The sequence below is a fragment of the Cardiocondyla obscurior genome, linkage group LG15 (assembly GCF_019399895.1).
Source record: "Cardiocondyla obscurior isolate alpha-2009 linkage group LG15, Cobs3.1, whole genome shotgun sequence".
Classification (NCBI taxonomy): domain Eukaryota; kingdom Metazoa; phylum Arthropoda; class Insecta; order Hymenoptera; family Formicidae; genus Cardiocondyla; species Cardiocondyla obscurior.
The window spans coordinates 5,293,214-5,320,407 of record NC_091878.1 but is presented as its reverse complement, the minus strand read 5'-3'; the positions used below and the strand labels follow the sequence as shown (position 1 = coordinate 5,320,407).

The 27,194-nt window shown below is 39.2% G+C and overlaps 4 protein-coding genes across 10 annotated transcripts in view; 1 reads left to right on the top strand and 3 right to left on the bottom strand.

Annotated features, from left to right (window-relative positions):
• LOC139108319 (ribosomal protein S6 kinase alpha-5) overlaps positions 1-8,420 on the bottom strand; it is a 31,918-nt gene extending 23,498 nt beyond the window's left edge. The window contains exon 1 of one of the 2 annotated variants that reach the window (XM_070666479.1): positions 7,578-8,420. In XM_070666479.1, the coding sequence (XP_070522580.1) occupies positions 7,578-7,668 (91 nt within the window). In that variant the 5' untranslated portion in view covers positions 7,669-8,420. Of the gene's footprint in view, positions 1-843; positions 3,059-7,577 lie in introns of those variants that run through there. The other variant, XM_070666478.1, reaches the window with a different exon arrangement.
• Positions 8,421-8,629: 209 nt separating this feature from the next.
• On the top strand, positions 8,630-13,318 carry Iyd (Iodotyrosine deiodinase). 2 transcript variants are annotated; one of them, XM_070666507.1, is made up of 5 exons: positions 8,630-10,261; positions 10,522-10,725; positions 10,829-11,145; positions 11,280-11,503; positions 13,182-13,318. In XM_070666507.1, the coding sequence occupies exons 1-4, from the start codon at positions 10,093-10,095 to the stop codon at positions 11,463-11,465; spliced, it is 876 nt and encodes a 291-aa protein (XP_070522608.1). In that variant the 5' UTR covers positions 8,630-10,092; the 3' UTR covers positions 11,466-11,503; positions 13,182-13,318. The 2 variants fall into 2 exon arrangements, with proteins under 2 accessions (XP_070522608.1, XP_070522606.1); XM_070666505.1 differs by lacking the exon at positions 13,182-13,318 and having other exon boundaries at positions 11,280-11,566.
• Positions 11,883-23,559, bottom strand: D4 (double PHD fingers d4). 4 transcript variants are annotated; one of them, XM_070666497.1, is made up of 9 exons: positions 23,218-23,559; positions 23,032-23,141; positions 22,451-22,687; positions 22,124-22,329; positions 21,901-21,970; positions 20,130-20,285; positions 18,126-18,560; positions 13,788-13,900; positions 11,883-13,440 (listed from the first exon to the last, which is right to left on the bottom strand). In XM_070666497.1, exons 1-9 carry the CDS (start codon positions 23,307-23,309, stop codon positions 13,309-13,311), a joined length of 1,551 nt encoding a protein of 516 aa, XP_070522598.1. In that variant the 5' UTR covers positions 23,310-23,559; the 3' UTR covers positions 11,883-13,308. The 4 variants fall into 4 exon arrangements, with proteins under 4 accessions (XP_070522598.1, XP_070522599.1, XP_070522600.1 ...); XM_070666498.1 differs by lacking the exon at positions 20,130-20,285 and having other exon boundaries at positions 23,218-23,553; XM_070666499.1 differs by lacking the exons at positions 11,883-13,440; positions 13,788-13,900 and adding an exon at positions 14,253-16,632 and having other exon boundaries at positions 23,218-23,556.
• Positions 23,560-23,773: 214 nt separating this feature from the next.
• On the bottom strand, positions 23,774-26,994 carry Thrrs (threonine--tRNA ligase). Of its 2 annotated transcripts, none has more exons than XM_070666485.1 (5): positions 26,764-26,994; positions 26,367-26,459; positions 24,728-26,283; positions 24,355-24,644; positions 23,774-24,253 (listed from the first exon to the last, which is right to left on the bottom strand). In XM_070666485.1, the coding sequence occupies exons 1-5, from the start codon at positions 26,830-26,832 to the stop codon at positions 24,105-24,107; spliced, it is 2,157 nt and encodes a 718-aa protein (XP_070522586.1). In that variant the 5' UTR covers positions 26,833-26,994; the 3' UTR covers positions 23,774-24,104. The 2 variants fall into 2 exon arrangements, with proteins under 2 accessions (XP_070522586.1, XP_070522587.1); XM_070666486.1 differs by having other exon boundaries at positions 26,896-26,989.
• Positions 26,995-27,194: the final 200 nt, after the last annotated feature.

The window sequence follows — 27,194 nt, the reverse complement described above, 5'->3', positions numbered from 1 at the left end:
CAAAAGACTATTGTATGTTTGCGCTTTGTCTTCGGCATTTCCTCTCTTTTGTTCTTCCCTTCTATTATTTTAAATCACAAAAATCTTTATTCCGGAGTGCCTAAAAGGTATCTCCGATACAAGTAACTTGAAGAAATATTTTATGGTTCAACGGGCCCGTCAGTTTTTACAAGGCTTGATCAAAACTTTCGAATATTTAGAGACAGGAATTATCCCGAGTTTAAGCAGTCTTACAATTAAACTTTAAACTACCTGAATCTTTTAGCTGCGAAAACGTCTAATGATTCTTGTCCTTCGTTATATCACGATCAATGGAAAATATAATTCGAGCGTAGAAAACGACTTTAACGATACGTCGACAAACTATCTAAAGATGGATAAGATAACGCGCATACGTCATTAAACAACTTTCGAATAAAGAAATACAAGTAAACGAAGAAGCATTAAATTGTCAGATTCTAATAAATTTTAAGAAACCTGCAACTCGATATTATTCCCGTGCACTTAAATACGCATTTGCAACCTGTTGCAGCCCTTGTTAAATTGCCCGGTAAACATTTCGACAACTAAGCGACACGAATTTCTGCCGTTTAGAAAAATTATTTGCATCATTTTGCCCGTCATTTATTTGCTCTCTCCATTTGCCGCACGTATATTTTTCAGTCCAACGGGGAAAACACGGCTCGAGAGACGATTGTTTTCCAACTATCGAGGGAACGATGATAACGAGTTCGCGGACACCTCGAGGAATTGCTAATCGATGGACGAACGACGAAAAGCGAGGACTTTGCGGAAACGGAAAAAATGCCTTTATCGTCGGTCATCGCGAGAATGGGTTTTTACCTGCGTCGGAGACTTTTGCGTCATCCCAGTCCTCGATGATGACGGAGGGACGGGTCGTGTGTCCAACGTGCGTCGAGTCCTCGTCGACGTCGGCGATTTCGGAGCTCCCGTGGTCGTAGACGACCGCCTTGTCCTCGTGCCGCTCGGAAAGGGCCGCTTTCGAGTCCCCGGAAATGCAGGCGAACGCTTCGGGACTCGTCCTGGACTCATCGTGGACGCGGGGGCTCGTTTTGGAGTCCTCGCGAACGTAACCGAACTCCTTGGAGCCTTTCCGATCGTCGATAACTACCACTCCGGAACACGCGACGACGTCTCGCTTAGTTTCATCGCTGTTCCCGATCACGGCGTCGTCTTTGGCCTCGTCGGAGTCGTTGACGTCAAGGTCGTTTATGTCCTCAACTAGACCGGAAGAAAAAGAGGATCCCTGTCTGCTCTCCTCCCAGTGATCCGAACGTCTGGCCTCGTTGATGATCCCAGCGGTGTCGATGCTGAGGAGCGCTCCGTAGTGATTGTAGTTGCTGAAGATAATGTCCCCGTCGCCGCAATTTTCTTCGAAGTAACCGCTCTCCTTCTTCGACGGGATCGAGGCACTGCCGTCTACTACAAGGCTCTCTTCTTCCTCCATCGCGAAACGGCGGAGAATCCGTGGCACGGCGCGTGCCGCGTATGTCACTGTCGTGTCGCGGCGTGAGCGATGTCAGGGTTGAAAAAAAAGGACGAAAAAGAAGGAGGCGGCTGGACCGGCGATCGACATAAGACTTTTCGCGTAACGATCTGCCGCCGCTATTGTCCGTCACGCGTAAACCGAAGACGCCTCATTCACCGATTCCCGGTATGTGGATCACCTCGAGGAAGCGCGAGTCCTCATGAGCGTTGATCGTCGTCGTTGATTGGATCTCTCACTAAAAAAAACTCTTCCGATCGCGCTTTCGAGTCTGCGGCACAACTGTGCGGACGATGGGCTCGTTGTTACATCGCTCCGGGGTTGACGAAAACGGGCGCTCGGTCCGAAAGTCAATCTTTAAAACACAGGTCGCTTAATTGCCTCGCACGGATGCGCGATCCGCGATGGTCCAGCAGCAAGCGCTTGGTTAAACGAAACGTAACCGTCGTCGGTTATCCTACTGACACACTTAGAAGCCACGCAGCATGCGGCGAACGACACGTTCGCGGTCGGCCGTTCGCACGATCGTCGACAAACTGGCCGGCGGGCCTTGACCAGATTCGCGAATATCTCACCCCGTTTCTCTCGGGAATCGCCGCCTTCTGTCGAGGACGTCGATCGAAGATCCCGCACCTTTTGATCGGTATCCGCAAAGCGCCCCAGAAGAATCGTTTTATCCGATATCCTTCGACCTTTCGAACACAAAGTGGCACAGGGTTTCCTATCGAATACCGCACGACGAAGGCTACCAACCACGAAGCCGTAAACGCGGAGGGATCCCACAGGGATCGGCGGTCGCAGCTGTTCGGCACTCCCGATCGCGGGAGTCTCGTCGTACGTCAGCAAACCGGTAAACCTCACTCGAAACGGCTCACAATTTCGACGTAGCGAGAAAATAGCAGAGCCCGCGATTGCTCGCGAAGAGCGCCGGCCCTCGATGGAACAAAAAATCGCACGGCGGCCGCAAACGAGATAATTGCCTCGCGATACGAGCGAGGTGCAGTCGCACGAGGCGCGAGCGAGGGAGGCCACACGACAAACGTTCACCGCACGAAGCCGTTGTGAACTGAGGAGCCTGATCGACAGACCGTACACGAGCGCTTAACTTCCATCTCCCTCCACTGCCTTATCGCCCTCGCCGTCCCTTCCGCCGCGGCGCGGTGGAGTGCTAACAGCTGATTTGGAAAACACCGAGCTCCCCTTGCTCAGGAACGGACGTAGCTCGACGCTGCCTCTGCGCTTACGGATGTTACATAACGTAACTCCCCGGAGCCGATCATGCGACAAGGAATTTCGAGAAAGTCCAAAAATTCAACGTAACGCTCGTCGGGTATTGTAATCGCACGTAAGTAATTAAATTGTAAGAGAAGAAAATATATCAGCGGAAAGTTATCGCTCGATGAATTTATGCGCTTCTCGCAGGGCGGATAACCCTTCACCCTCCACACTGCGCGCCGACTGCAATATCGTATTTCACTTCATATAATTAATCTAATTAGCCGCACGAAATAGATATCGGCGTATATCGAAAATACTGTTTGAATAAAAAAAAAAAAAAAAGAAAAGAAAAGAAAAAAAGAAGAATAAAAAAAAAAGCGATATGTAAAATCACGCGAACAAATATGTGCATTTTCAAATTAAATTCTATCATTAATTCTATGAATGTAATATAAATTTCATGATAAAATATGAAAAATGCATTCGTTGTAAATCATGTGCGATTTCAATATTTATTTTTCGTATATTTTACATATCTTTTTTTTTTCTCTCTTTTTTTGCAGTAATATTACAAAATACTCGAGTTTTCATATTTTATTACGATATTAGCACTACCGGTGCACGGGTTTCAGAAGCAAAAAACTATAGATTCATTGTTTACAGACCAGTTGTAAATTTACAAGCCGATAATGCGCTTTAACTTCAGTGTTCAAATCTCGAGGCTAAAGTTCAGAAAACCATCCTCGTGTCTACCTTTGACCTTTCGTAAATATTTCATGGGGCTTCGCTGGAAATGTAATAGATTGGAATATTTCCTTTAGAGTTTTCTCCTAACTTTCGATTTGCCCTACTTCATGGTTTCAAAAGATTCCATGGTTGCATATCAACGTAGTCATTATTAAAAATAAAAAAAGAATAAAAAAAAAAAAATAACCCAGCCCTCTCCTAACCGCGTGAAATTAAATTACACCGAGACAACGTTAAGCTAAATGCTAATACATTCTATACGTGCAATATAATTGTAAATTAAATGCAATAAAAATTTGAAATGGTAATAAAAACTGGGATTTGTTCCCTGCAATTTGTTGCAACAAATTTCAATTCAACGTTTGTAATGCAGGTTATTTTCCTTCTCTTTTTTTTCGGAAACCGAAAGAGATACATATATTAATTTATCAAACGAGAAGCTTCGTAAGTACGCCAGGTATTTTGCGTTCGACTGTTTTACCGTTCAATCGCGGCCGTGGAAGATACTGGCGAATTACGCGCAGCTCGAACAATTAACCGGATATCAAATTCGTTAGTCTACGTCGCGCGAGTTTATTCGGCGGTTAAAAGCAGCGATGTAACGACGATATTTGTGGTCAATTGTCGATGACTTTACGCAGGTTTGTCCCCGGGAAACCAACCGTTGTCGACGTTGGCGGAACCGGCTCCGATGATATCGTTCTATCGAAAACACAGACGACGACGACGGCACGCGGCCGATGAAAACAGGATTCGCGGGCGTTTAATGAAGACGATTAAATCGCGCGATTATTCCGGCCTTTGAATATTTACACCGCAAGTAAGCGAGAAAACCAGTAAATAATGCAATTCTTTCAGCGATCTAAAAGGTGTTTACTGGTTTATCGTAAGTTAACGCCAATGATTAAATAAGATTACAGATTTATAAAAAAAAAAGTGATATATAATTAATTTTATATATATATATATATATATATATATATATAAAATAATTTTTATCTATTAAATTATATTGCGATAAGATTGCGTAAGTATAAATATGTTTTATCGTTGCTATAAATATGCGAAAACTAAATAAAATCGTTTAACAAAGTGAAAGATAATTGTTACATAAATTTTAAGATAAACGTTACATAAATAATGATGAATCATCGATATATTTTTTCAACTATGCCAGACTAGTGGACCCTGTCGGTTCAACTTTATTCTATTGCTCTTTTTTAAATATATTTTTATACTTTTAGCAAGTGCCTGTTTTATTTTTCTCCTATCGGACACCTTTTTTATTTCCAAAAATAAAATAAAAATTCCCAAAAAGCGGATATTCCAAGATACGAGTGTTCCAAATGATCCCGCATCTTCGCAGTGCCTTTTATATTGCAAAAATTGCCGAGTAAGTTTCAACAGGAGCATTAGCTTCGCCCTGGCAGCCGCGCAACATTTAAAATTAAATGTCAGGCGTATAAAAAAAAATAAAAATTTTTAAGAAAGATCCGAGCGAAAACTATAAGCGCAGAAACAACGCGGAGAGGAAGAACGAAAATGTCCCTCAACGAGTTCGTGTGCATTGTAACAGGTGGCGGCACGTCGTTTATATTGAATAAATAATCATCTACGACGTTGAAAACCGTCGAGATAGGCTGGCGCCGTGGACCACGATGTGTTATTACGCTGCGCTACGATAACATGCTAACAATGACGGCAGGGCACTCGGTTGTGTACAAACTCGTGTGATTGTCGGGCTCGATTCTTTCTCCCTTTTCCTCTGTCTTTTTTATTTTATTTTAAAACAGCGCATGCATGCACGAAACAAGCATTAAAGTGTATTAAACTGGACATTTACCGTAATTGCGGTATTTAATTTAATAAGAGGGATCCTTTAACGATTCAAAGTTACGTCCGAATGATACTTGATACGTTTTTAATTAAGCCAAATGTCGAAAACACCGATATTTCAATATCCACAACTTATGCGACAATCGCGAAATTATTACGGAAAAGAAAGTGCGAGATAAAAAAAATTATATTGCAGATAAAATGCGAATTATGTTTTAAAGTAAAGTGGAGGGTATAAACGAGAGTTGTTTTTCTCGTCCCAGACTAGGTATATATTTGGCTGCCTCGTGATAAACAATTTCGCAGCTCTGCTACGTCATTATGTAGCTTTAGTAATATAAGAGACGTAAAGAAAAATTGTCACTTTCTTAAAGTTGCAAGTTTGCAAAGTACATCGTCAACGCGTGAATATAAAGCAATTAATAATTTAGTCTTTTTATTTAGAAATTCTCATCGAGAAACAGACGTTACGATAATAAACAATAGTAATGCGTGCAGCACACAAAATCAGGAGAGAATTACGTTCGCGGAATTAATAATACCAAATTTTAGTAATTTAAAACGTTTAGACTCGTTTTCTAGAAACGCTATGTTTTTAAAATTTTGTTTTGTACAGCAAACGAGAGAGATGTGCGTGCACTGCGTTTATATTAAGATAAATCGATAATCTATACGATAAATCGTGCAATTTATCGTGACCTCTCACGACGATCGCAATAGTTATCATAAAAAGCTCGTGACAAATATTATACGATAATGATCTTGGAAATCATAAAGTAATACAATTTACGAGCCTTCTATTCGGTTAGAAAGTCTTTTTTTTTTTGTTATCGTCAATATATCTACATTTTCTGGTCAAAACTACAAAGACTGAATCATTTTTACGAATGCAGATCATGGCCTTTAAAAAGAACTTTCTGAATAAACACATATCTAACAATTTATTATCCAGAGTTGAAAAAAAGACAGTAAAAAGAAGAAAAAAAAGAAAAAAAAATACATTTTTTTTTTATTTGCCTTTGTGTAAACGGTTTAACGAGATTATCTTTTACTCTCAAAGGGTCAGGTATGAGAAATGAGTATGAGGTGATAACAAAAGAGACAAAAGTCTTGTTCAACCAAAAAAGACGTTAATGGTCTTTTCTAAGAAGTAGAAAGTCTCCCAAAAGTAATCGATCAATCAAATCTCTAAAACTAACTATTACTGTCAAAAACATATGCTGAATAAAACATAAAGAACAATACACGAGAGATATAGTTGCTGACAGTGAATGAAGGAAACAGACTACCCGAATGAGCGTATCTTTATGTAGAAACATGTTGGCATTTTCATAAAAAGGAACAATAAAGATATATTTTTCTCTTCTTTAAAATAATATGAAAAGACTCTGTAAATTAAACGTCATTAATCAACTTTCGACCCCCACACGTGCACTTGCACCCTAATTTGAAAAACGAACAAAGACCACGTTTGAAAAAATCTTTTGTAAAGTCTTGGAAAAAATAAAAGATGGGAAAGAAAGCGGTTTAAAAATTGCTATTGGTTAATTTCGTTGCAGAGCCAAAGTTCTACGTCCACGATCTCAAAGCCTCGCAGAATTCAAGAGAAGGAGGAGGAGAAGGATGATTTTTGGCGATGAAAATCCGATTTTTACTAGATCGGACTTAATTTCTCGACGGTATGATTACGTTTACGTCCTGCGGTTAAATATAGAGAACCTATTTATCTAGCGGCGGAACGCCGCGCGCGCGCGCGCGTTCTGAGGCCATACCTCGACGAAGCGGAGATTCTTTTTTGTCTTTTCTTATTTTCTCTGTGCTCTCCTATGACGCGGGAACGATTTTCAAACGAGGTCGAAGGGCCGGCCGGCAAAAACTCTTCTGCAAGTCCGGCAAGTTCTAATTTAACGCCGTGGTCGCGCGCACGTCCCCCGCCGTTTGTTCGAAACGTCTATAAAGTGACACGCGCCGATACTTTCCCAATCGCCCTATCGAAGTACAAAGACAGCGGCGCGTGTCGAGCTGATTGCGTAACGGTCCGAGCAAGCGTCAGTGACATTGAGAAATGGGTCCCGAGTCTAATAGGTCAGGACGATGCTCGCAAACTTGACGCAGCTTCTCGATCGCGAGAACCGGGGGCCGATGGGATTTCGGCGAATTTGCGCGCCTCCATTGCGCTCGAATGGAGACAGAAGGGGGGGGGAGGGGGTCGATTCGTCAATCGCGTTAACCGTTTGACATAAAGAGATGATATATGCAACGGACTTACCGAATGTCAACTCGTGGGTGACCGTCTGCTCTGTGCCGCTCCGTGGCACGTCGAAGGCGGGTGGGGGTGGCGGCTGCATGGCGTTCTCCATACCCTCTCGCTCTCTTCCCCTGCTCGCTTCTTTGTCCCGGTTGCCTCCTCTCCTCGCGCCGCGCACTTGTCACCGTTATCGTCGTCGTGCTTGCTGGACGTAGCACGATCGGCACCAAACTCGCGATCTGTTCAATCGACGCGCATTTCGCGACAACGCGGTACGCCCATATCCGTGATCGCGAAACGTCCCTCCGTGTGTCGCGTGCGTGCACACACGTGTGTTCCGCCCGCGCCTGTGTCCGTAATCGTACGTACGCGCGTTGTCCGCGTACGCGAGTGTATGGGATACGTTGGCGCGCGCACGCCCGACGTGCCAAGTACGACGGATACGGCGTAGAGTTCCAATTTCTGTTGCGTGCAGGAGGTGCAGCTGGAGCATGCACCGGCGCGATGCTCTTCGTCGCCAGGTAGAGATCGCCCACGGGATACGTCGCGATCGAGGGAGAGACCGTTGTCGCCCCCGACGCCGCCTGCCGCCGTCCTTCTCACATGATCCTCCGCCGCACGTCGTCCTGACTCGCCGCGCCCGATTGGTGCGGACGAACGTCGCCGCGGCCGTGTCGACAAGACTCGTGCACGTTTTCGCTACTGCGCGCCTCCGCGACTCGCGCGCCGCCGCTTATTGGCCGGGGCGCTGCACGCAGCGCTCACTTCAGGATCGTAACCGCGCGCCTCTACGTCTACCGTCGCGCCCTCGTAAGTCTCATCCGCTACTTGAGATTCTTGAGAACAAGCGAAAAACGCGAGACGTAACGCATCCCAGCGAAATGCAAGCTTGTTCGCGAGGTTACCGTTATCGCTTCGACGAAATTCACACTCGGCGGCGTGTAACGGTTGAGAACACGTCGGTGGGATTCTCGACGAACGTCCTCGCTGACGCGTCAAATCGAAATCGAAAACCTTGAGCCGAACGAACGTTAATATTCCTGCTATTAAGAGCCGAAAGGTAAGGAATCCACCTCGCCAATTGCGGTTGTGACACTCGATATATATTTCGGCTGATGCGATATAGACCGTCACGTTCCAAGCCAACTTTGTCGCGCATATAGATCTCGATTGCCGAAATCGGCGAAATAAAAAAAGCAACGTGGTTGAGCACACGTTTAAATATAAACGTAATTTTATCGAGATAGAATTCGACCGAGTCTTCCTTCGCTGGACGTTTCTTTCACCACTCGCGAATGCTTGACACAGTCCTGCGAGAGTTCCCTGCGATTTCTTATCTCTTCTTTCTCTCTATCCCTCTCCCTCTCTCCGCTGCTCTTTTTATATCTTATGCAAAGTAATTACAAAGTCGAACGCAGCCTCCATTATTACTTGCCGACGATCGCGGAGAGGCCGTACGCCGAATATCTTTTGCAATTTATTTCTCGGTGGAGAACCCTGTATACTGCGTTCCCGTTAATTCTACGTATCGATTTTTCCTTATTGATAATCAAGGTCAGCACGGTGCGCGCTGAATCATGTAAAACAGGAGAGAAAACGAGAAAACACGCCGCCAAATTGGCACACCAGTCGAGAATATAATTCATTAGTCATTACGTGAAAATAACTACAGAAAAAGAAACATATTTTTTTTTTTTTTTTTTTTTAATGCGATGAAAAATCAAAGTAAACAAGGAATATGCTTTCTCCCGTTGATCAGATACGTCGTAACAAAACCGCGATAAAAGTTTCGTAACGATGTCAAACGTCAGCCATTCAGTAACAAAGTAACACGCCATAAATACGATATCGTTCGTATTTTTCAGTCTTAATTCCTCTTGACAATGAGAATCGTAAATGGTAATCGGATTGCGTAAACCCTTTCGACAAGCCAAACTTAAATATTTCATGTAACAAAAATGTGTATCGGTCATTCGCGATGCGAGAAAAATAATTTGCTTCTTTAATAAACATAAGTTTCTTGCCGCGAGGAAAAAAATGTCGATCGCGAATCAATTAGAAGACCTGTTAATTTTCCAAGCTGGTATTTTGAATTAAGATTATTTTTTTGTTTCCACTTGAAATAATTTCTACAATGTAACTTCGACCATACAATGTAGTCGGTGGACACGTTAAACTGATAAGAGTTTTGCAATACTGCGTTATTACATATATATAAAACGCGATATCGATTGGTGATGCAAGATAAACGGTAAATATGCATTTTTTTCGATTTGAAAGAAATAATAATTTATGCTCATTATTCCGGCGGAGAAAAAAAAATTTGATTACCGCGAGATAGGAAAATGAAATAAAATTCCTGCCCTTTTCTATTTTTTCCTTCCCTGCCTTGCATCAGAATTTAATTACGATTAGGTAAACGCTTGATATCGTTCGATTGCATCTGATCTACTTGGTATATAGTACGCTGTGATTGCAAATACTCCAGTCAGTAGCGATCGAAAAGCGACGCGATCAACTTTCATTATTCGTAAACATGATCGTCGAATATTTCGCGTACTTCGCGATGAAGTATCTCTATTATATATTGGTGTTAATCGTTTCATTCGTCTTGTTTAGAGAATTCTTCGGACAGCCAGCTAAGAAAAGTGCTCAAAGTGGGACACCTGGACTCACGTCATACAAATCCTCAGATTCGAGTGAAAGTAATGCTATAGTTGGACACTGGATATACAAGAAAATGCTGATTTAAAAGCTTATCTCATATAATCTCACTCTCAAAAATTCACGTAACGATTAATTTAATTTTATCGAAAGTAGAGCACACGAAAGCCTTTCTTCTTTCATATTATTTCAAAATAATTTTGTTACACAGTGAACTTAATCTGTATTTAATCTACAATTAATATCTGTGATAAAGACACTTCACTAGGATTAATTGCTTTATATTCGTTTTTAAAAAAAGATAGGAAGACTGAAGTGGAAGTGGAGCCTGCTTTGCCACGTGATCTCGAGCACATACCTTATCACTATGTTCGAAAGCCCGAAAAGGAATTATTGGCTCGTGCATCGGAATTTTATCAAATGGCTGCAGCAAGACGGACCTTAAGATCCTTCAGCACGGATCCCGTTCCGAAGGAAGTTATCCACGAAATTATTAAAGCCGCAGGTACTTGCGTGACACTTACCAAATGAGATTTTCACAAAGTTCAACGTCAACGAGAGGTCACAACTTGAGAATTAAAACAGCATTTTTTTTCTTTCTTATTTAGGTACTGCTCCCAGCGGTGCGCATACAGAACCATGGACCTTTGTTGCGATAAGCGATCCGACTACAAAATTACAAATTAGAAACATCGTGGAGCAAGAGGAAGAGATCAATTATAAAAAAAGAATGGGTATAAAATGGACAACTGACCTGTCCCCGCTAAGGACCAATTGGATAAAGGAATATCTCACCGCTGCTCCTTACTTGATACTAGTGTTTAAGCAAGTTTACAGCATTTTGCCAAATGGACAGAAAAAGATTCATTATTATCATGAAATGAGCGTCTCTATCGCATGTGGAATTCTCATTACTGCCATACAGGTAATTTTAATATCTTTCTACAATAAATGCCATAAAGTATCTCAATCTTTTTATACATTTTAAAATCAGCACATCTCGCGAACTGTGTAATATTCTTTCTTACAATGATTGAATTTATATTTCATTAAATACAGTACACTGGATTGGTGACCCTTACATCCACCCCATTGAACTGTGGGCCAGCTATTCGCAGCCTCCTTGGACGACCATCTAACGAGAAACTTGTACTGCTTCTTCCGGTCGGTTACCCGACCGAAGATGCCACTATACCAAATTTACATCGGAAGGATTTATCCGAGATCTTGGTCGAAATCGATTAACAAAAGTGTAAAGTGAAAGACGATAACGACGCTAAAAGGTTGGGAAATTATTCTGTATACATCTTTATGGAGAAATAAAGAAAGGAAGTATCTGAAATAAATAGTCCAACATGTACATTTATATTAATGCTATTTTTATGAAAAAATGTTATATTTTTCGGATTACTAACTTTTCTTTATATCTTACATTACATTCTTTTGTGAATAGTAATTAATTCCTAATCGTAGAACGTAGTGCCCCTTGGCTTAATACATCGCTGCCAATATTACAAAGTAATAGTAATATTCGAAAAAAAAGCTAATCCCTGAAATGTAGCACCTGTTCGTGAGTTATGTCATTTGTTTATATTTCGTTCTCCTGCAGAGAATTGAAAAAGTATACAATGGCACGCAATAAGACTGCTCTAAACTTAATGATCCGGTTTGTATAAACTAATATTTATTTTCAAGTTTGCATACATAATGTTAAAAGTAAGCGATATAAAATATAAATCCATCGCTCGAAATCGGAAAAAAAACTAAAAAATGTGAGTCGACAGATAGAGAAAAATAGATGTAGTGTATCTAAAAATACAATTAGGCGGTCGTAAAATCGATTTAAATTGAAAAATAATGTTTTACATTAAATCAACAAATACCAAATATCACCCACAGCATCGTCTTAAATTAAGTACATTTAATATATAAAATATAAAAATACTGAGTTACAAATGATGAAGAGAACATGTAGAATATAATTTTTCTCCAGTACTGCAAGTCTGTATATGACAGCTATGTCTGCTGCTAATAGCTATGTGTAAAAGCTTTTAGTATCATGATACATACAGAGAAACAGATAATATCCTATTTATCACTATTCATGGAACAAATACTATTAATATCATGATCTAGAATATGAATTCTTTCGTTTTCGTAATTCCCATTTTTCTTTCTCGCCCTCCCTCCCCTTTCTATAATACCTGGCCTGGATCAAGTCAATAGCGAGGAGCTAAGAGTTACCGTAAAAATTCGAGATCGCCGAACCTTCGTTAAATTTAAGCAATTGTAAAACTTCTGAAAGCAACCAAACTTCAAATATCATTGACTAAGAGTAGAGCAGAGTCTAGAACTAGGAGAGTATTGTCCTATTTAGCGATCATTAATTAAACCTCTATTCGTTCGTTCGTTCATGTTAGTAATATCGCTGTAAAGAGTGTATACATATTTATAATACATATAATATGTTATAACTTATAATATATAATATATTACATACACATTACCATATATAATATATTATATATACATATTATATACATGTCAGTTTCTAAAATGAGCAAAAAATACATTTTATTCAGTAATGTAAAATCTAACGTCGTCAGTAAATCGAACTCCGTCTTTGTCTTTAAAATTAGTAATCTCTTTGTCGGTCCCGTTCACGGAACGTTGCTAACAGTTGGATTGCAGCATATCTTTATACATCTATTCGTAGAAGCTACCTCAGTTAAATTATAAATACGTGTTTCCTTACATTTTTATCTCGTTGAGATCACCAGTGCCTGAGATATCTAATATAGTAACCTTATATAAACGCATCTTCCTAATTATTATTATTATTATTATCGTTAACATAATTTACCGGGGAATCGATGGATCGATGCAAATTTCATAATAAATAGTAATCAATGATGTGGCCGTACGGGTTTACTTTTTCTTACCGTTTCAACAAATTTGCAGGTGTGAACGTTACACGCCGTATAATACTACATGGATGAGCCCGTGAATACTCTCCTAATTCTCCTAATAAGATGACCGCTATACCAGAGCAATGGATAGCTCCCGTGACTTATCTTTGAAAGTGGACTTAATCACGGTGATGAAATTCGGCTATGCACAGGCGGCAAGACCAGGAGCCCTCAGGAGGTGATGCAAGAGGCGGAGACAGACAATACATGTGGTAGCCACGATCACAGTCGTCACAGAACAGCAACTGATCCTATTTCAGTTCGCCAAACCGTTAATATCACTTGTGAATTTATGAAATCGTATGGGATGCGTAAACTACTTTTTTTTTTTTTTTATATAATTTTACCGATTTTCGTAAAATACTAATGCCAACAAATGAAATATAAGTCTGAATCATTCGCAATACGAAACTACTTAATTTAGTTTAAAAAAAAAAAAATTAAATAAGTCAATAAGATGTGATAACAAATTTTGAATAATTTAATCTTCTTGTAAAACAGATAGAGATCGATTCCGCGTGCTTCTACTATCATTCACGCGCGTTTGTATCGTTTACGGGTCCAGCGGAAGAGAGATTGCGAGAATGTATATACTTACATCGTTGTCCGAGGTGCCGCAAATAGAGCAACATTTGCATTCGATACATTGCCACCTGTACTTGCGAACAGAAACGATCATGTTCGCAGTGAATTGCAAACAAGTTGGATGCCCTATAACAAGAACGTACGCACGTCAAGGAACACGAATTCAGGATGGAACGAGGAGATCTGTCGTGGGATGCGAGTGAGAAAGGTGCCAGGACAGTTATCTTGTGCCGAAGAACAGTGAACTCCAAGCTATTGTTCATTCTTTATTATTATTACTTTTTTTCCGTAAATCATCTACTTTTCGATGCTTTCTCATCGCAAATCGAATTTTTACACAAGAGAGAAAGAGCAAATTTGGTCCACAAGGAGACACGACTCTAGATGTCTTTCACCTTTCCTCAGCACTAAAAACGTCCGGAATAATGATACGTCCTCATGTTTCCGCACAGAATATTTTATTTCATGATATCTGTAATTTCCTTTTTTTTTTATTTTTGATGTTGCATTTTGAACATACTGTTATTATTTGGAATAATAGGTGGTAAGTAATAGCAGGGCGTACCTTGGAATAGTTCACGTTCTTTCTTGCGCAGCACAATATAAACGTCGCAGATGCACACTCTCCCTCGCTCCTCCTTTTTTTCTCTCTCGCTTTCTTTCACTCTTTCACACTCTTGCGCTCTCTCGTAAACTCTCTCTCTGTCTCTTTCATTATCATGCACACATCACGCAACTCATATAACGTATCACATTCTTTATATATATTATATATATATGAAGTCATATATATATATTTATATATAACTAGTGTGACTTAAATACTATATTTATAAGCCTCATTGGGTATTGCTTAATTAAAACTGCCTAATAACAAATCTTCAATTTTATATATAACAAGGAGGAACTATATATCTGCATGCTTCCATTGTTCTTATACCATGTGAGTTTTTCTTACGACAATCTAAGGATAATATAATATCAATTTATACAAGAAACTAAAACGTAGTACCCTCTAATGCCATATTTTAGCTACGTCACGTTAAATAATAGAATATCCTACGTTCATATGCTATATGTAAAGAAGCTGTAACATATTCTCTGTCGTTAGCCTTCTATACTTGAATTACATAATATATGCATATTAGAAAGTACTCTTGTAACACGAAGCTCTACGATTAAAGAAGACTGCTGGCTTTACGGCTACAAATTATATTTTGAAATATTCCAAAAATCGAATTAAAAAAAAAAAAAAAAGTAATGTTACGTCCACGCGTATAGAAAGTAAAAAAATTGTACGTTACAATTTGTGTATGTGTGTTTGTCTATGGGTGGTGTATAAATATATAGAATAAACGTGTAAAACTGTGATATACTTGTGTGGTCAGTGAAAAAATATACAAAGTAATTCAGTTCTGTTATCCCGACAGTAAATTTCAACGCCGTAGTCGCGTTGCTTATGCCTGAAAAACTCATAAGGTATTACATTAATTTCATACGCGGTATGTCTCGTTATATCCCCTAGTCAAAATGATATTTGTACGAGTATCAAAGCTTGTACAAAACTAAGCTATGTCAGATTTCTACAAAAAGATATCAGTTACGACCGTTTACGTGCGACCGTAACCGTTGCAGAGACCTAGTTAAACACTCGGGAATAAAAAGAAACTTTCTTTACAATCTGTAAATGTAAGCTTAATCCCACATTCTCGTCTTCGTCTTGCTTGTTAAATATGTAATAAATATATTGCATCATTACAAATAACGATAATAGCAAGGGACGATTATACTACATTAGGTCGGAGAAGCTAATGCCCACAACTAAAGGTAATTAAGAGCGGCAGATACAATGGAATGTGAGACACGTTAGAAAGAAATCGACAAGCAGCTCTAATTAAATGAGAACGCGCGCAATCGCGTTTCTGTTTTTTTCCCCCTTTGTTTTTTTTTCTTTAGATTTTTTTACAACGAAACTTAATGCATCACTGCAATCACAACGAGCACTTTGTTACACATGTTAACAAAAAAAAAAAAAGTTTACGTGAAATTAATTCACCACCTCAGAGTACCATTTCACATGTGGCGGTCCACGGCAAAGCGTCAATAATCTAGTAAAACTCGCCAATGTGAGAATGTAAAATGAGAGGCCTCAGACAAATTAATGCTCGTTAACTTGCCTGAGAAATAATAGAAATTTTTTCTCTTTTCCGAAAAACAAATTGTTACTCCGAATACACAACACTGCCGTTCAACGAAAGACTTGCGTTACGTCGTAGCGAACGTCTCTCCTACTTCTACGAATATCTCCAATTCATCTTCGAGAGATAGAAATTTTTGGATTATAAAATAAACGTAATGAACACGTGAACAAGCAAAGTTAAAACAAGTCGACGAAGTTAAAAAAAGAACCAATCGAAATTATAGTAACAAATCATTTCTACAATCGTTACTCGATCTTTCGTTCAGAATTCCTTCGAAGTCGCGAAAGAACCTTAAAATTGCACTCTTTTTCTCATTTTTTCCTCGTATTCCTCTTTCTGTGCTGCATACTTAGCTCGCATCGTTTATAAACGTCACAATGTCCAACAAACGCAAAGCCACCAAAGTATTTACAAGCGTTTGGGAAACGTAGAAATATTGAAGTGTGACGTGATCAACATCTTTCGGTATCTTACAATAAATACGTTGCTTCTCATTAAAACGATTCTCATGATTGTGCTGGATATATAAAGTATATATATATGTATATATACCTTTATATATATATATATTTATATATTGCATCTAAAATTCTTCTAAACCTGCGCCGGTGCATTTCTCACGCCGTGCATCGCCTCTTCCGCCTTCTCTTTTGATTTCTAACACAATAACGAAATATATTGGAATACACTGTCAAACAGAAGACAAACACATCTTCTTCAATACGTGCTCTAGTAGTACTGTGCAACAGGAATTTCAACAAATTTGCACTTAATTCCGCGAAAAAAAATAAAAAAAAAGAAAAAAAATAAAAAAAAACGAACGATTGATTCGTTACTCAATGTTCAATCACGCATACACACGCACGAAATTTTTTTTTTTTTCCTCCTTTTTGTCTCTACTCCTTTCGCAATTATCACGCGTTGCCGATTCTTAGAAACTAATCATTGAGAAACTAGAAATCACAGCAAAATCGCGTAGTAAAGGAATTTCTGAAAATTCCTATTACTCAGATGCGACAAGTTGCACCATTGACAAAACGATGTTTTGTATTCCTCGTCTTGACTAGTGTACGTAAAGCTCGTAACCGTTTGATCCTACACTGTGTAGATATAATTGAATCCCTCGCTTCCTTTCTTAATTATTGCACCTAATTGCAACAGCACGGTGATCTACTATCCGTTGGCGGCAATGACAAAACGCGAACAACTGTAACCCCATACAACTCAAAAAAAAATAAAAAAAATTATCCCCGTTAACGAATATCAAACAACATAGTCTACGGAGCTGATAATCACACACTTTTAATGGGCACACGTACGCACACGTGTTCGTTCGTGATTAACGCATCGACGAAGTGGCGAAAAAAGAAAAGAAAATAATAATAGAAAGATTTTACAAATGTAACGAACAATTCTAAGCATCTCGGCTGCGCTTTTAACAACTATGAGTGTACGTTCTGCAATATACGAATGGAAAACAGCGAGATCCTCTTTGCGTAAAGGGCACGTACGCTTGCTTGCTTGACTTGCTTGCTCGTCAAAATTAACGAATTACTTAATGTCTTTCACGATATTAACAGCTGAAACATGGAAGTATAAACGATTATATATAGCATAAACACGTATAACATATATTCTCCGTAACGCAGCCGACATCAAGCTACCGACTAAATCATCGCTAACAATAAGTGATCCGCAGGTCACGTACAATCCCGTAAGTAAGCCGCTGGCCACCTTCGCACGTGTTCGCGTGTGTCGCGAGGAAGTGTATGCAAATTATTCAGATCAAAACCGACCGCTTTCTCCCTTTCCCTCCTCTTCTTTTTTGAGTTGTATTTGGCTATGTGTATCTACGTATATGCACAGAATGCGAATCGGCTCGCAAAGAGATGCAGAAAACAGAACCGCCGTCCGATAGAAAACGTACGACTCCCGTTGCCAATTCGGAATACGTCAATTTTAGTGAACGCATGTCGCTACGTGATTACCATTGTCGTCGCAGTCACCGTCACCGTCGTCGTCGTCGTCGTCGTCGTCGTCGTCATAGTCATCATAACCGTCGTTATCGTCGTCGCACGCCGGCGACAGTACGAGTTAATTGTGATTTGCCCGCCGGGTGTACTTGCGCTTGATCTTTTCCTCTGGCTTACCTGAACGGCCGCAATCGCTGCACGATACTAGCTCCTCGGAACCGCCGGTCTTCTTGTTCTCGCGTGCGTCACCCAGGCAGAAGTCGCAATAAGGGGATGGCTGGGCCGCGGACGATTTGCCTCCGGGCTTTTTCTCCGAGGCCGGTCCTCCGGGCGTGGGTGGCCCCGTCGGGCCCACAGTGTCCGTGGACGACAACGACGAGACGGGGGTGCCGCCAGGCGAAGACGCAGCCGGGAGGTGATCTTCCTTGGTCGCCGGGATAGTAGGCGACGCCGGGGCGGCGGACGTCTGCACGGCTGATTGCAACTGCTGCTGCTGCTGCGATTGCTGGGGCTGCGACGCCGTTCCCGCAGCGGGTGCAGCGGTAGGCGCCGCCGGGGAGGGACTCGAGGTATTCGAGGAAGTAGCGTTCTGACGACCCCGACGTGTACCACCTGATCACAAACCGATCAACATACCCAGTTGCGCTTTGCCGTCACAAGCTGATGACCATGCACACCGGCTTTATATAATAGACAATAGGCAAATTCATAATCGATTCTCTCACGCAAACACACACTCTTTCTCGCCCTCGCTTTCTTTCTTGCTCTTGTTCTCTCTTTCTCTCTCTCTCTTTTTTTTTTTTTTTTTTTTTAATTGTTTGTTCATAATCGATTCAGTTATGTTAAAGAACATCTGCGAGGGCTATTCTGGAAATTAAAGCGACTCGTTGAATTCATCTAAACGTATACAAAGAGTCCCTGCATCCGTTGTCACGTTTTACAGTGAAAGGAACGTTTATAATGCCCTTTTTCGCATTTTTTACATAACGGAATCAATTATTTAAAACTTCACAAGACTCAATTGACTGTTACGACAAAGAAAACAAATCTGATTATATGTAAGTATAACAAAGTGCATATGTCAATCAATACATTCCATCACCAGCAGCAAATCCAAGATATAACGTTGAAATACATATACATATATATGTATATATATACATATATATATATATATACATATATACATACACATATATATATATCGATTCCAAGTACAAGAGACAGATACAAACAAATAGTTTATCAAACATATTCGAGCTACAAGTAACTTTAAAGATACCTATTTGATTTTGAACGAAGCCTGAACATTCATTAATAGGAAAATCGAAGCCAAAATCGCTCCAGGAGTAATACAAGCGTCAAAATAGCAAAGAAAAGAAGAATTCTTACGACACATGTTAGGCTCAATTGTAAAAACTATTATCATGCCGAAGAGGGATACAAAAAGAGCTACTGATAAAACGAAAAGAATAGATTAAAAAAGAAACACGCATACACACATACAAAATACTCAAGAGTCACGACGTTAAAATCGCACCGAAGAATACCAACCTACGGGACTCGACGATCTGTTTCCTCTCTCTTACATATAAAACAAAAGTAAAACATTTCGCTATACTGTTTAGAAGCATGCTACTGCAAAAGACATGCGGTACAAATAATTATTACTTTCTCATTCATTAAAACATTCCTATTTTGATATGTAAATTATATCTTATGTACATATAAAAAAAAGTATGCAAAGATTTTATCAAATAAAATGCAAAATAAAATCGCTTATATCATACTGACTTGAATATCATTTATATCTGTACGATATATAAGTAGCTAGACACGTAATAAGTAATTAAATATTACAAAATGGTATACATTTCATACAAATATATATTTTGAAATAGAAGTTTAAAAATGTGATCAAAAAAATATATCTTATTTGCAATGCATGCACACACATTTGCAGTACATGTAAAAATATTTATATATATATATATATATATTTAATAATAATAAATTGTTATGGGATAAAATTTCGGAGATGAGTAGTTGCATGATCGGGATAAGATTGAAGATAATGACAAATGGGGGGAAGCAACGGGAAGGAGAGACAAAGGCGAAATCGAGGTAAGAGAACGCGGACTTATAGGAAAGTGAGAAAACTGAGCTGATTTTGGCTCCAACCTGGCTGGTTCGAAGCAGCGGTGTCTGCAACACTCCTAGGTTCAACTTCGGCAGGACTGGGACTTAGTTCCTTAGCAGGATCACCGGAGGAAGTAGAGTGGGAATGACCGTAATGGTAGACCAGACCGGGTCTGGTCTTATACCGTGCGCTGCATACTGCAAAAGTGCAAATACTGTTTTCCCGCAATCCATCCAATGCAACGTCCAATGATAAGACAGACCTTTTGTTTAACGGACGAACAGGGGAGGTAATACGGGACAGTAAAGCTGACAGGGCAGGGTCAGGGATAGCATTTGCACACCTTCCGCACCAGTACACATCCCTATCCACCTACGAGTCTATATGTGGACAAGCAGTGAAGGAGTTCCAGCCCAAGAAGCAAAACTAATACGATGCAAGGCTTGATGCTTGTACTCCTACAGAATGAGCTCGCTACAGTGTGAGCCAGGACATTCTTGCTCTGTTATTATTGCAGGTTGAGCTAGTCCGAAGATATTTGGACCGGTGACGTTAGCTCGATTGTCAACAAACGAGTATAATGCTCTGTTAAAATGATGTCTCTAATACGAGCTTAGTATAACCAGACCAAATGTCTTGAGATTATCTGCTAATCTAACAGGAGTGGTTTCAAGAAGTAAACAGATTGCAGGCACATTCGAGTTAATTCATAGACTTTGTGTTTGGAAAAGTTTGACCAAATTAGTAATGATATTATACTCCTTCCAGATAATAACGAGATTGTTCAGAATTATTTTAACTATCTTTTTATATCTTTTTCTCTTAATTGCTTATGCTAAATACAATCGAATTCCAATAAATTTGTGCATAATAAGTATATAAATGAGTTATTTTTCCAGTTACGTGATGATTAAGCTAAATAAAATTTAATAAGTAAAACAATATCGTATATTAGTAAATTATTTTTTTAATTGAAGTAAAGTATATAATTTAAAAGTTAAATGACAAAATGTTAGTTCAATTAAATTACGACGTGCTACTAATTTTTTTTTTAATTTTAATATGATAAAATAGTTTTTAATTAATAGCATAAAATATTTTAATTGTTTATCCATTTAATTATTTTTATTTCCATTAGTAAATGTAGCTAGATACTTAGGAACATAGATATGAAAAAAGCCTATACTTATTATTTATGCACAAAGTATTGGACGCTTGGAACGTACGACTAGTCTCTGCCTTGCACTCAGAAATCATACCATGACTGCCCAAACTCAAGTAAAAAATAAAATAATATAATAAAATATAGATTTTACCCATAATAAAATCTTTGTGATCAAGTTTTCATATATGTTACTATGTAGACTTGAAAGAAAATACCGACTAATATTATAACTGATCAATCTCTTTGAACAAACAATATTAAGTTGTAAAAATAACATTAAAAAAAAAAAAAAAAAAAAAAATTAGAAAGCACCTTCCCACATTATATAGTTCGTTACGTATTACCATTGCCTGGATTACCATTGCATATGACTATTTAATTATATATTACCATATATTGAACTGCAATTAATTTAACAATTTAACAATTTATTTCAAACTTCCATCATATTTAATATATCATAATCGATTTGTAATATGTATTCATATGAATATAGGTGAACAAAATTAACAAATCTTTTAACGAAAGTTATTTGCTTGTAACTTATTTGAAATAATAAACGTTAAAACGATAATAACGATAACATTTGTAATAAACTAATAACAGGAAAAATGGTCATTTGTAGTTGTATCTATGATTAAACTTACGGTCACAAACGAACGGTTTATCGGAGTCAACAGAGTCGTAGTTGGTCTTTTTGCGTCCACGGCCACCACCCTGCATTAAAGAAAACTATATCATTAAGATAACATGTATAGAGTATGCATGAGATTTTCATAATAATTAATTTGTATAAATTAATATATTTTTTTACATTAAATAATTTTTTCTTTTCTTTTGACATTAATTATAATTTATCCTAAAACTTACTTTTGTACGTTTTCCTCCCGGAGTATCTGTGGTAGGTGGATGACTCCTAGCAGGATGATGTCCACCTCCACGAGTTTTTCTGCGTTTTCGTTTACTACTATAACTCTCCTCATAATCATAATCGCTATCAGGATCAGGCTCGTCATAGGCATCCATATCTAACATATCTTGCTCGTCATAATACCAAGCATCTTTACTATGTTCATCTAAAAGTATTTTATTTTTTATTCATATGGAAAATAAAGACTAAATGCTTAAGTGAAATAATTTTAATGCCGACAAATCTATTTATATACCATAATTTGTTATGTAATTTTATGCACGAACCTTTAAGTGCTACTGAATCTTTACTATCGTCATTTACATGTGTAATAGTTTCTACGCCTTCCGTTCCGTCTTCTGTATCTCCTCTTGGTCCTCGTTTTGGATGCAGATAATGCATTAAATATTGTCGGCGTTTCTTTCGCCATCGTTTACTCGGATAAGTATAAATCTGGCCATGCAATAAGCCCGGCAATCTTTCTCTCGAGGACATAAAAAGTGCAGAGTGATTTTGTGCAACACCTGCGATATTAAATAAGCTCTTAAAATATTGTTTAACGACAAAATCTTATTACTAAGTTCTTATTTTAATTATAATTAATATCGAAAATATGATTACTGAAATAGAAAGTATAACTAATAAATTTAATTAATATTTTCTAATATTAATTTGTTAAAAATTAAACTTTTACAAGATTAAGCCGTCCATTGACGTTGATAATTTCACACATTTTTTTTCAGACAAGCATGCAACGTTCTTTACAAGTCTAATAAATCAATCAATATCGCCGGGTCATTAATTAGCCGTTTAATTAATTTTACAATAACTCCGTGTAAATGAATACTCGGAGGATCGAGCTCTTTACCTGTCTGCGAGTCGAGGAAAGGCATGCGAAGGCGTCGTTCCCGGCATAGCTGACTATTGTAGCTGGACGAGTTCTCAATGGCTTCTCTGTAAGCCGTATCGTTGAGGAAGCTGCAAGCGGATCGATCGCGTTATCTCTCGGACGCTCTCCCGACATGACGCGTGACAAAATAACGCGAATACATACCTCTCGATCTTGCTCAGGTTACTCTCGTTCACGACCTGTATTATCCCGCTGTTGCTGTGTGCCATGGCCGGGGAGATCGCCACCGTCATCATTTTCGGACGGAGTTCTGGCCCAGCGTCCCCCTCGTTCTCGCACGTCCGAGTCCCCGATGCGCTCCACGGCGTCTGCCGTTAGCACCACTCCGGCTCCGAAGCCTCCGGTTTCTTTCCGGAAGTGAGGCACTGCGGTGATCAAATATCGCGCCGCATGACACGCCCGGCGGTGAAAATAAAATATCCCGCAACGACAAAAAAGACGAGATTAATGCTAAACTGCGATACGCAAAATAAATACAGCCCCGGAAAAAAACGTCGTTGACGAAAAACGTCTCGCGCGTTTATCGACTCGGCAGACTCGACATCGTAAACGACATCGGTGGTGTTCTCGCAACGCGCGCATCTCATTCGAATATTCATGTATCTTATCGGGGAACAAAGTCAATAGCCTCGCCCCTCATATTAACGAGAACTTCAGAAATGACGACCAGGAATAATAATTAATGTACTGCACTGAAAAATAAAATGTTTACAACGATTGAATATTTAATCACATTATAAATGCTGTGTAATTCATGTAAAATACACAAATTATATCTCAAACTTGATTTTTACATTTGCAAAAATAAAAACCTTTCTGCAACTCCTGTTACGTTTTAGTCAGAGTTTCACCACAGATCAATCTCGGGATTAATACGGAAATATCATCTCGTTTACTTCGAAGCGCGCACTCTGTAATATCTAATGCATTGTAAAAAAGAAATTGATTCGTATTAAGTTTCATTATCGATTTATCAAGATACCGTGCAGTATTTAGAAATAAATAATTTATTTTAATAGAGATTGCTGCATTTAACGTTTTAATTCACCGCTTTGATCTCTCGTTTCTTTCAGAGCTTTCAACTTCGTAATTAACTCGTCCACTGCCATTTCACCGTGCACTACGTTATCCCTCGTTCTTATATTCACTGTTCCGGCATTACGTTCCTTCTCTCCTACAACTGTAATGAGACTTCATGTTATTTATCGTCATAATAGAACAAATCTCTAAACAATTCAAAATATTTTATAACTCTAATCATCAAAATCTTGGATAGCATACCGAGTATAAAATTAAACTGTGCAAGTTGAGCATTACGAATTTTCTTGTTTAAAGTATCACTCGCATCGGTGTCGATTTCAACCATAACGCCAGCGTTCCAGAGTTTTTGTTTCACTTCGTAAGCATAATCGTCGAATTGCGACGCTACCGGCACAACCATCGCTTGTCGCGGAGAGAGCCAGTACGGCCATTTACCGCCGTACGATTCAGTTAGAATCGCAATCATGCGTTCTACGGAACCCAGAATAGCTCTGTGTATAATAACCGGTCGGGTTTTCTCTCCAGCCTCACTGCAAATACATACAACGAGAAAATATAATTTATATTCAACTTTTTTGATCGAAATTTAATAAAACTTTCAATAGATACTTACTTAATGTAAGCTAGATTAAATCTAATTGGCAATTGAAAATCTAATTGGATCGTAGCGGTTTGATGAGACCTTTTAAGCGCGTCAGTGAGCGTTATGTCGATTTTAGGCCCATAGAATGCGCCATCCTCCGGATTAAGGGACCATGGTTGACCAAACGCATTCAAACTTTCCTCCAAAGCTTTTTCGGCCTCATTCCACACTGCTATATCGCCCAAGAATTTCTCGGGCCGCGTAGATAGGCATAAGTTAAACGTAAAACCAAGAACGGAGTAGACGTGCCACAGAAAGTCGAGAGCACCGCTTATCTCGTCTTTAATTTGATCTATGGAACAGAATATGTGCGCATCGTCCTGCTGGAATCGTCTCACTCTGGTGAGACCCGTTAGCGCGCCCGACAATTCGTTGCGATGCAGCACGCCGAAATCTGCAAATCTGAGTGGCAGTTCGCGCCACGATCTATTTCGAACGTCGAAGATTAAGCAGTGGCCTGGGCAATTCATCGGTTTGAGCGCAAAAGTTTCCTTCTCCACGTCGAAAGAAAACATATTTTCTGCATAATGCTGCCAGTGGCCCGAGGTCTGCCATAATTTACTGTTGTAAATATTTGGAGTAACTACTTCTTGAAATCCTCTCTTCCTATATTCAGAGCGAATAAATTCGACCAGAGTATTGTATATATACGCGCCACGTGGTTGAAAGAAACAAGAACCAGGCGACAGCTCGTGAAAGAAATACAATTCCTGTTCTTTCCCGATTTTCCTGTGATCTCGTTTGGCCGCCTCCTCTTGAAACTTCTCCCATTCTTTCAATTGCTTATTATCTGGAAAACTTATTCCATACACTCTCTGTAGAGATTCCGCGTTAGCATTTCCCTCCCAATATGTAGAAGAGTTTTTCGTTATCTTCATGGCCTTGATCTTTCCTGTATGTCTTACATGCGGACCCCTGCACAAATCAATTAGCGGACCGCATCTATAAGCCGTGGTAGTAGGGGTCTGTACTCTTTCTTTTATAATCCGTACTTTAAACTCGTTATACTTAAACATTTCCAAGAGATTCTCCTTTGTCATTTCTAATCGTTCGAACGGCTGCTTCTCTTTGACTATATTCTTGTACAAACTTTCCAAACATGGGAAATCTGTGGCGGAAATGCCCTTTTCGCCCAAGAACATATCGTAATAAAAGCCATTCTCAATGGGAGGACCATAACAGAGACAACCACCATAAACTCTTTCCATTGCTTCTCCAAGAACATGAGCACTGGAGTGCCAAAACACTTGTTGACCCTCTGAATCATCAAATTTCAAGAGTTGCAGCTTGCAGTTGTATTCCAAAGGTCTATCCAAATCCCACAATTCATTATTAACTTTGGCAATTACAGTGTTGTCTGCCAGCCCTTGACTAATACTTTTTGCAACCTCATAAGGAGTTGTACGCCAAGATTGTGCAGATACCTGTTTACCATCTGGAAGAGTCACTATTATTTTTTCAGGAGTTTTTGCTGATAGTCCATCTTCATATTCTTTTTTTAATTTATCCCATAATACAATGCGATCCTTCAGAAACATAAAAATTAAAGCATCACAAAACTGTCAAATAAATTATTACAAACGAGAATTCAACTTCAAGAGATTAATACCTGGATATAAGAGGGCCAAGGATTAAGTTCCGATATGGATTTCTCTGATTTATCTGCAGCATGTTTCTTCTTCAGTGCCTTCAACGACTTTGCCTGGAAAATAAAAGGATCGAAATAAAGACCTGTGCGAATTTGAATGACAAGTGAAATGACGCGTGGGGTGGTTGCGGGTCGGATAAGCGCACGTCAGGCGGTACTTTTCACGTAACAATTCGCACAGGTTAAGTCAGATTATCGATTCTGACACTGTCAACGGTTGATCGCAGGTTAATGAACAGACAGAAGGCACATGTCAACGCAAACGTGTTAGGCAGTGGAATAACGAATTCGCGGAATAAGAAAGTAATAATTGCACAAGGAGGAATCGGACAGGCAGAAAAAATACGTCTTAACCAACCCGAACACGTGTCCACTTAATACCGCCGTAAACGGTCCTACAAACGTGAAAACGTATGCTCGTTAGCATAGCTCAATTGGAACATAGGAAGCGATAAAGATTCAAGTTGTATGTAAGATTGAAAATCCGTGCCTTATCGTCCGTCAAGGTCAGATTTTGCACGTCGGCTACCACGTTGGCGTCCATGTTAAATCGGAACTCGATGAAGTTGACGGCATAGAACTTATACTAATAGAAGGGGATGTCTACGGCTTAAATTTATTACGTCGCTCTTGAGCGTTGAGCCTTAAGCTTATAAGGTAAAATTAGTAATTGCAAAATATAATCTACCAACAAGTACTTTGGTATTATTGAGTGATAAATTATTTAAAATATATCTAAGAAAAAAAAAAGAAAAAAAAAAGAATGGTAAAAGAATCTTTGCATATATA